Below are 10,697 nucleotides of genomic sequence, written 5' to 3'. Positions count from 1 at the left end.
TTTATAATAATATTGTATTAAGGGAATACGCATTTGATCATGTATTTTGCTGAACAGATTATGTATAATTTATGCAAGTGAATATCCCGTACAATTTAAATAGATCATACCTGATTCTATCCATATGTGTATACTTAAGAGCATGGAAATCTTAAACCGATACCTGTGGATTCATATAATTTATTATTCATTCATGGAACAAACGTTTTGTTGTGGAACACGTTTTATTTGTTGTTTGTACGTTTTATTAGATTTGTGGATTTAATATGTTCCTTCTTTAAATACCAGGAATAATAAAGTTATGAAATACTATTGTCTATTATTAGGAAATTGTTGTTCATTCACACACTTATTTTGACGGAAATTTCTACAAAGTACTAACTATATGTTTAGTGTGTGTATTATTATGTTGTATTAAGTTGTTCAATATTTAGAGTTTATTTTTTTCCCACCCAGCTTATATGTGAGTTATCCACTGATATAGTGCAATAAATAATCAATTTGTTAATCGAGTGTATATGTTTATAAAGAATGGTATTGTTTACAATTGGTCTATCATGAAGTCGTACAAAAAATACATAAATATTACACCGAAATCAACACATGTCATCGTTACTGTGTTCATTATTTGTTCTACTATGTCAATGAAAGCAATGAAAAAATATGTTTAATACAATCAAAACATGAACCAGGGTGGTTTCTTTCATAAAGAACTACCAATGGTACACCATCGATATCGAACCAGTTTTTCGTTATTATGTTTTAATCCGTTTCACTGAAATATTGAAGGTTATTGAAATATAACTTCATGGTATAATCAAATCAATTTAGTTTAACTCTTACAGACTGTTTTTTATCAGCAAGATCAACCGCTTTACGTGACAGTTAACCTCCATTGACAAATAGAAGTGCATGTACACATTAACATACATGTACGTTTAAAAGAAAAGAAATGCATACACTCAGTTAAACTACAATTAAGTTACTATAGATGCAAACATTATGGATTTTTTTCACCAAGATTTGATATTTATATAACGTACTTCTTTTTCTTTTTATTTCATTTCATCGTGCCCTACATTATTTGCAGTAAACATGCAGTACATTATTGTGTGTACATGTACATTGACCGTTCCAAGCGGATACAATCAGGCTTATATTGTTTAGATTTGTGATTTATGTTATGTCCTGTTTTGTATAAGATCACTTGTATTTGTACATTTTTTTTATAGTGCGGTCAACTATTTATAACCTTGAAAACTATATGTTACTTAATCCGTTGATCAGGATCCGAGCACAAACGTATGTTTCAAAACTATGACCCTGATGCAGAGAATAGACTTCATAAAATCCTGGCGAGGCAATATGAGGAGGAATGCAAGATGCGCAATATGTCGAATTCAGTTGGACAGCGTGAACCACCCGGCAGTCTATCGTAAGTTTGGTGTTCAATCTGTGTTTAATACATGTTTTAACATACAATACATGGAAACGCCCTTCAAGGTTAAATAATACTTAACAGTCCGTATAGAATTCCATTTCAAAGCGACAACTTACCAAACACACACACACACACCCGAGCACACACGCACACGCGCACACACGCACACGCGCACACCCGCCGCCGTTCACACACCTTTCTGCTAAAAAAAAACAATAACATGTGTGAACAATCATGCTATCAAGTTTTATTATGATTTCAAGGTGAAAACGTGTATCAGACAAACCATTCATTAAAATGGCAATTTGTAGTTTTCAAATATTTTTTGTATTTGTTCCTAATGGTATAAACACTGATGATCCATCTAAGTAAAGTTCCCATTTCAAATTCGTCTTACATCTGTTTTGGGAAAAAAAAACAACAAACTGTTCAATTGTATTCATTGTCGCGTTAACATGTGAAAAAAAAATGGGGAAAAATCAAGTCGCCAAAATAAAAGCATTTGTTATTAAGATCGATTTTCAAACGACGCTTCAAATCTACATTGAACCAAAATTAACTCATGTGTTTTAAGTGTAGTACCAGAATATCTTTGCAGTCCGCACCGGCTCATCATGGCCGCCACTTTTCTCTCAGTATTGATTTTTGTTGACAAGAGATTTCTGCTTTACAAAATATGCCATAACAGCGGAAAGTGTCTTTCCTGACTACTGTGAGGACTGCACATGCTAGTCTAGGAAGATACTTTACGCATATGAATTACGTCCGCTTTTCCCATAGCCCGTTTCATATTATTTCAAGAGTTAAGGTAGATGGATCTAGAGCAAGAAGCCTCAAAGCGCTGCCAAAAAGCATCAGCCCAACCAGTACAGGTTCAGGTACTTTGTTGTTATTTCCACCTTCCCTACTTACAAATACAGCAACGTTAAAGGAGAATTGTTCCGACAGACGTTACAATGGTATTTGACATTTAATCTTGTATTAAGTAAATGCGCATAAGTATCGTAAGTTGTATATCTGGGCAATATGTTTAAGTCATCACAAAACACTAACATCTAATACAATATGTTAAAACAGTGGTTTATCGAGCTATAAAGCAGAATGGTATATTAGATAGTATAAGATATATATAAACATATATAGTTTCATAATTATGTTGCACACATTCTCGTGCAAACTTTCGTTATGCATCGATACAAAGTCAATGTACCGTTATTTTGATCGATAAACCTTCAACAATGACGTTTGAATCGGATCAGGAAAACTGTGCGTTCCTTAATTCCTATTTTATTAATGTTTTTGCCATTTCTTCATAAAGAATCATCTGCATATGTAATATTAGATTAGTTCCTGACAATATGTTAAGTTAGATTAGTCCCTGGACATATTGAGTCTGTGTTTATAAGGTACGTTTCATATAGGTAAAAAATGTGATGTCTGCAATGTCAGTCCAGTACGAGATACCCATCGGAAGTGCAAGGAATTTCCCGACTATGATATATGCCCCACGTGCTATGAGGATACGAGAAAAATGCAGGATATGTCGCATTCAATTCGGCAAAAGGAACATCAATCCGAACTGTTGTAAGTTATATAACGTTGTTTGGTTTTCATAAATCAAATAACGTATCAGATCAAACACATTCGTTCAGTGAATGTTAATACACGCTTAATTTAAAAGTTTGAAACTGCGTGATAAATCAAGAGACATTGTTAAAATAACCTTAATTGATATAATTATAAAGATTGAACTAGTACGGTATATAGAGCTCCAGACAATATATATTTAAATAAAAAAAAAATAAGTGGATTAGAACAAGGTCATATACTATTCTTAAGAACAGCAGTTAATCAAAATCTTGGTCTTCATTGCTGTGTTTATTCTAGAACAAAAGAACAAAAGAAAGAAAATGAAGTACCCGAACAGTCGTCTATTTTCCCATCTGATTGGTCTGATATGAAACCCGATAAACATGTCAAAGAAGTTTATCTGGCATCTTCCAGTGAGGAATTCATTACCGTGATGGGCAATTTCATTCAAACGCTTGACAACGAGATCGTCAGTATACGAAAAGTTCAAAACACGTATCTTTGGGAGTTTTACTTTTTGTAAGTATAAATGCTAAAGCTTGTTGCTAATTTAGGTGGTAATGTTTCCTTAATTTTTATAATGCAATTACTTATTAGGGTTCCTTTGTTGGTAACATGTCAACAGTACAAGAACCATAGCTTTTAAGGTCTTCATATTTCCAGATACCTCCGGCTATCCTTTATTAGCTACCACTTATTATGATATGACTTTCAATCCTTTTGCAATAAGAGTAATTTACGCGCGTTTATTTGTTCGTTGGTTGAGTAAATAGTTATAATAATCCAAATGTTACAAATATCATTTTTGTTTAAATTGTATGTTGTCTTAATGGCCGAATATTAAATAAGTTTTGTTAACACTTACGTTTGTTTCTTTGCCTTCCAACATGTATCCTATGTCAATAAGTCATTGGTATACAACAAAGTCAAATATATTCGTATACATCTCCTCACCATCAACCGACAACTTGTAAACTATAATGAATTGAACGCTTGAATTGTTCCTAATATAAAGTCCTAGATTTTGTTTATGTCTATGTTTCACGAGATAAATGACCATAGGTTTGATCCGATTCTCCATAACGTTGGAAAAACGCATCTGATATGCAGGTAACACCAACGATGACCCGATGTATCAAACAATTATAGTTTCATTCAAATAATAACGGTTGATACAATAGTTTTAAAAACTTTTAAACGCATTGTCTTAGGTTGTACCCACAGATTATTGTGCTTTTTATGCACATTCTAGACTAAGTTAATCTAGCAGAAAGTTGGCGATGTATTTTTGTATCTATCTAAAAAAAGGTTCAATAGCGAAGAATTGTTAAAAAATAATAAACCGGTAGGTTTGTAAGGCATACATATCCGTGACATAAGAATGCATGGTATTGTACCATGTTATTATGGTATATTTAAGTAAGCGCAAACAGATGGAGCACATTAATGGAAAAATCGGCGCGAACGAGATGAATCTCTTCCACGGAACCAAACCGGACATAATCCAAACGGTGTGCGCCAACAATCTTGACATGCGCCTGGCCGGAACGAACACCGGTTCGATTTATGGCAACGGCACCTATTTCGCTTCGTCAGCAAAGACGTCGGAACAGTACTCAACGCCTGATCCTAAAACGGGTCACAAGTTTATGTTGCAGTGTCGTGTACTGGTGGGACGCTGGACCAAAGGGCAACACGGTTTACGGAGGCCGCCTGAGGTGGAACAGACATCGGATGGTTATGTCAGACTGTATGACAGTTGCGTGGACAATGTCGATGATCCAAGCATATTCTGCATCTTTGACCACGTTCAGTACTATCCGGAGTATATCATTGAATACAAATGAATTTCTAAACATATTTACGACTGACTATTTAGAGTTTGCAGATATCTTTATGTCATCATTGGGTCATGTTTTGTTCTTATCGGAATTATAATAATCTGTGTGTGTGTGTATACTGAATAACTAGATAAGATAATACCTGATTCTACCCGTATGGATATATTATAGAGCACTCCAACATTAAACGGATACGTGTGGAATTATTTAATTCACTAATAATGCACTGACTATGCTTTAAAATGTAGAGCGAGATTCATTTGTATCATTCAAAATTAAATAAATGTGTGGATGAAATAGGTTTGTTCATTTAAATAACACAAATACTTAACTGATGAATTTCTATTTTTTATGAAATTGTTGTACATGTAAACAATTATTTTGACGGGTTTATCTTCATAGTACCGAGCAGTAATTTAGTATGTGTATAATTGAGTTGCTTATAAATTGTGGGATACGCATACATTATTTGCATTTGTCAACCAGCTGATATACAATAATCCATTACCATCGTGCAATTTAAGATTTCTTTGTTATGTCCTATTTCATTTTAAAAAGTGTATAATTACACAGATAATGGTATTAAAAGCAATATTTATGTCATCAAGTCGTACAGAAAAAATACATAAGTATCTTTATTATGTTTTGTTTTCATTATTTGTGTAAACATTTTGATAATTTTTTTAAGTATTTCGCTGATCTATTTCCTCATTATACCCGCGTTTACAACAAACTGCCCATCTGAAAATTCCTGGTGTTGTTTACGTTATGAGAATTAATACAAGTAATGATTTCAAAAGCCAATTATTGAATCAACGCTGCGCCCAGAAAAGTATCTTTAAATTTTTATGAGTGTTGTTGTTGCGTGTTTCGTGAGCGTCTCGTTGTCATAATATCGCTAGTAGTGGTCGGTGGTTTTTGTTCTTGATCTCACGCCCGATCAGCTAGCATGTGTATCTCAATAACCTGTCATTTTAGGGTCTGGATTTCATATTGAATATATTTAATTATACTTTTGAGCAACTCATGTATGCCACAAATAACTTGCGATTTGAATGTTTGTATCACTTACCTAAATAGGCTTTTGAGTAAGCTTTCAACAGTTCATGCACTCTTGGAATATTTTTTATGTGTAAATAGATTTGATAGTTTTATAAATTTACTTACTTTGGACGTTGTTTTGTTGAAGAAAATTATATATTTTCATACTGATGATATATATTGTCTAGCATTGGTTTAAATAATGCGCTGTATTGTTTGTATTATCTTATTTTCAAATTAGTTTTCAATTAACCGTGTTTAGGCTTGCTTACAAGACAACATGTTTATTTCTTATTATTTTGCGTGTTGTCGTTTTGTTGTATTTTACGACTTAGTTTATAAAAAGTTATTTTAAACCAGTTTGAATGTGTTTAAATACTTCCATATATGTCAAAGATACTTCATCTGTGGAGCCCTGAAACTAACGCCTTATGTTAGGGTAACACATTCACATGAATATATGTCGTGAAATAAATTAAATGAAGTATGAACTTATCTGATTATATTTTTCAAATTTCATTTTAACATGAACGGTTAATAAGCACACAAAAACATATCTGCACATAACACGATGACTCAATATTATTACGGATATAACGAGTCGCCTTAAAATTACGCCTACACAGTCGTAAAAATATTTTCTCCCGTGTTACATTTAATTAAATGTAGGGGATTTTGGCAAGCCAAATAACTGGACAGATTGGCCGTGTAGGCCTAGGCATTCATCTTTGTTCTCAAAAGCAGGAAAATTCCAAAAAAGTTTCATTACAAATCGAAAACGGAGGGTGGATAGTTGCACGATTTAACAAAAAAAAGATCAATTAAAAAAATAGTTCAATGCTTAATATGTTTCTGAAACAAAAAGCAACACACACCGATATTGATTTAGCAGATTCTTAATTCCTGAACATAGGCCGACCATACATGCCTTTTCCACGCGTTGGGTCTGACATAAAGTTATCACACAATGGTAATGAATGTCACATTGGGGCTAAATTCTAAAGCAAAATGCGCATCCCCAAAGTATAACTAGTAATTAAACGATTTTGTAAACAAAACGAATATCCTACTGAAATATACCCCATGTATAACCCAATCACGTTTGTTGTGTTTGGGTAAACAAACGAAGTAAAACGCATAATTATTTCAGTGGCTACTTTATTATCATTCAACGATAGAAGCGATCAATGCCTAACAACTAACTAACCAGATCAGAGGTCAACATGCAGTTATGAAGAACATGGGGCGGAGCGTTGCTACGCTTCATTTACAAGTAGGCGAGGCGTAGCGGCATTATCTAAATACACAACAATTCTCCCCTTTTTAATTTCATTGATCATACATATAAATAAAAATGAACATACATACAAATCCGTTTACATGTAAATATCAATGAACACAATTCTAACCATTAGAATATTAAATCAATAAAACCTTTCCATTTCAAGTTCATGACCTCTCTAAACTAAGCATGACCTTTTATTCATTATAGCATGCAATCAAAGAACATTAGTGAGCGTCCGAATTCGACTCAGGTTGTAAAAAAAACTGATGACCTGTCTTTCTCTCCTGCCAACTAAAGTTAATATCTGTATGCCACTATAAAACGTAATTGGCTTAACATTAAACCATCAGTGTCATTAGTACTGCAGGCGTTCGGGCGGTCTTCTATTGCGTAATGGATAGCGTCTTTCTGGCAATCGTAAATCCGTATCATTACAACGATTATCCCGGGACTCATTTATTTCCATCGAATTCGGTGCCGACTGAAGTTCACTGACATTTGTGTTCGCGGCATTTAAAGTAGTTTGTAAGGGTGTGAAAACAGGTACATTTATACCAGAATACTTCTGCATTTCCGACGCGCGAAGCTGATCAACATGGCTTTTCCATGTCATATTATTCCCGATATCTACTTTGTATAATAGTGGACCATCTCGAGAAACTATTGACCCAGGGATCCATTTTTCCCTTGAAGTAGGTCTGAAATCTCGCGCTAAGACACGTTGGACTAATTCGAATTCGCGAACTTTTCTATTGTCAGCCATTGACAGTTGAATTTGACCATTAGTGACTCGTGTCTGTGTGTCGGGTATCATCAAATCAAGTTTACTGCGCAAATTCCGACCGAAAAACAGTTTTGCAGGAGTTTCCCCCGTCGTACAATGTGACGTATTACGATATGCCAACAAGACAGAGTTGATCTTCAAATTGAAATCGGTGTTTTCATGCATTAAAGCGCGCATTGCAGATTTGAAAGAGCCATTGAATCTTTCCACAATACCATTTGTGGACGGTTTTGCTACCGCAGTTCTTATATGACATATCCCGTTTCTCTTCATTAACAGAGAAAATTCTTCAGATGTAAATTGACAACCATTGTCTGATACTAATTGCTTGGGCAAGCCGTATCTTGCGAATATTGTACGCAATTCTTCAATTGTTCTTTCAGAAGTTATCGATTTCATTTCGATGACTTCTGGCCATTTCGAATGAGCATCTACGATAACCAAGAACATGCGTCCAAGAAATGGACCTATGAAATCTACATGTATTCGCTCCCAACTTGACGTACGCCATTCCCACGGGTGTAACTGAACTTTCGCGGGCGATCTCTGTTGCATCTGACACGGTTCGCATCTTTTAACCATGTGTTCGATGTCAGTGTCAATGCCAGGCCACCAGACGTAACTACGCGCTAGTGCCTTCATTTTAACGATACCTGGATGGCTGATGTGCAATAAATCAAGCACACGTTCGCGCATCTTAATGGGAATTATCACCCTAATGCCCCACATTAAGCATCCGTGGTGAATCGTCAATTCATTTCGTCGCGCGTAATAGCCTTTCAAAAGAGGGTCATTATCATTGGTATTCCAACCTTGTTGTACTTGCCTAAATACACGTGACATAACGCGCTCCCGCCTAGTTTCACGGCTGATTTCCGCGCTCGTGACCGGAATTTGTTCTAACTGAGAAGTGTAGAACACATCTTCAACTGCAATTTCTTTACCCTTTTCCTTTGACGGCGCGGGTAAACGCGACAATCCGTCCACATTAGTATGCATTTTAGTACTTTTGTACTGTATATCGTAATCGAATCCAGAGAGAAATATAGCATATCTCTGAACGCGCGCGGCAGTCGTTGCCGGAATGCTTTTGCTCGGGCTGAATATTGAAGTGAGGGGTTGGCAATCAGTAACCATTGTGAACTTTCTACCATAGAGATATGGGTAATACTTTTGTACTGCCCAATAAATTGCCAATGCTTCCCTATCGATTTGAGCATATTTCATTTCAGTTTTGGTAAGTGACCTTGATGCGAACGCGATCGGCTTTTCTGAGCCATCTGGCATAACGTGTGACAATATACCGGAAATACCGAACGGTGAGGCATCCGACGCGAGCCTAACCGGAAGTTCCGGGTTGTAGTGTGTAAGAACAGGTTCCGTAATGATAAGTGTTTTTGACTTTTCGAACGCGCTCTGGCATTCTTTTGACCAGACGAATTTTCAATTTTTCTCGAGCAACGCGTTCATGGGCTTTGTTACGGTCGCGAGATCTGGCAGAAAACGATGGTAATAATTGAGTACCCCGAGATATGCCCTAAGTGATGTAACATCACATGGAGGTGGTGTATTCAATACCGCCTCTACTTTATCCTGACACTTCCATAAACCTTGTTCGTCAATTTCATGACCACAGAATGTAATCCTTGGCACGAAAAACTCACACTTGTCCTTATTTACTTTAATTCCATATTGCTGTAACCTACACAACAGATGTTGTAAGTTATCCAAGTGCACATTATCACTTTCACCAGTAATCACCATATCATCCAGCATGCACTGCACCCCAGGGATTCCTTGAAGAATTTGGTCCATTGTGCGTTGCCATATAGCTGGAGCAGAAGAAACCCCATATAGCATCCGGTTGTAACGGTACAATCCTCGGTGGGTGTTGATCGTTAGCAACTCCTTGGTTTCGTCCTCGCATTCTAGTTGTAGGTACGCTTGTCGTTTATCAAGCTTGCTGTATTTTCACCCATTTGACAGATTGGCGAAAATTTCCTCGAATATTGGGAGAGGATATCTATCAACCTTGATTGATTGATTTACGGTAACCTTAAAATCACCGCATATTCTCACATCGCCGTTTCCTTTTACGACAGGAACGATCGGTGTCGCCCATTCACTGGTGTCCACTTTCGAGATGATTCCTTGACTCTCGAGACTGTCCAGTTCTTTCTCTATTTTTGGCTTAATAGAGTACGGTACCGGCCTAGCCTTTATGAATTTAGGCTGAGTATTTTCATTTAGGGTGAGCCTTGCCTTAATGCCCTTCACCTGTCCTATACCCTCACTAAACACGTCTTTATGTTTGTCAAGTATAGAATTTAGACGTACCTTCAGGCCTTCTGTTGTCACAGAGTTCATGTTAAAAAGAATGTCCCAGTCCAGTTTGATGTGACTCAGCCAGTCCCTTCCGAACAGTGCAGGCCCATCATCTTTCACGACGCAAAGTCGCATTGTTCGCGATTGTCCATTATAACTGACATGCACCATAACTGTCCCTTGTTGCTCTATGACATCGCCTGAATATGTCTTCAGTATGGAAAAAGCAGGATCGAGCTTCATATTTCCGAATCGTTTTCGGAAATCCTTGTTTGATATGAGGGTAACTGCTGATCCTGTATCAAGCTCAATGGGTACCTCGACATCGTTAATATTCGGCTTAACGATGAATTTCCCGTTGTCTCCTTTGTTCACAGTGTTGATCACTGA

The 10,697-nt window shown here is 36.2% G+C and overlaps 1 protein-coding gene across 2 annotated transcripts in view; it reads left to right on the top strand.

The window, feature by feature from the left end:
* LOC127842140 (protein mono-ADP-ribosyltransferase PARP11-like) overlaps positions 1–6,408 on the top strand; it is a 10,810-nt gene extending 4,402 nt beyond the window's left edge. The window contains exons 5-9 of one of the 2 annotated variants that reach the window (XM_052371484.1): positions 1,288–1,435; positions 2,243–2,319; positions 2,863–3,025; positions 3,446–3,550; positions 4,452–6,408. In XM_052371484.1, coding sequence (XP_052227444.1) covers positions 1,288–1,435; positions 2,243–2,319; positions 2,863–3,025; positions 3,446–3,550; positions 4,452–4,878 — 920 coding nt within the window. In that variant the 3' untranslated portion in view covers positions 4,879–6,408. Of the gene's footprint in view, positions 1–1,287; positions 1,436–2,242; positions 2,320–2,862; positions 3,026–3,328; positions 3,551–4,451 lie in introns of both variants that reach the window. The other variant, XM_052371482.1, reaches the window with a different exon arrangement.
* The last annotated feature ends 4,289 nt before the right edge of the window (positions 6,409–10,697 follow it).

This window comes from Dreissena polymorpha, chromosome 8, assembly GCF_020536995.1.
Source record: "Dreissena polymorpha isolate Duluth1 chromosome 8, UMN_Dpol_1.0, whole genome shotgun sequence".
NCBI lineage: Eukaryota > Metazoa > Mollusca > Bivalvia > Myida > Dreissenidae > Dreissena > Dreissena polymorpha.
This window is presented reverse-complemented; position numbering and strand designations above follow the sequence as displayed.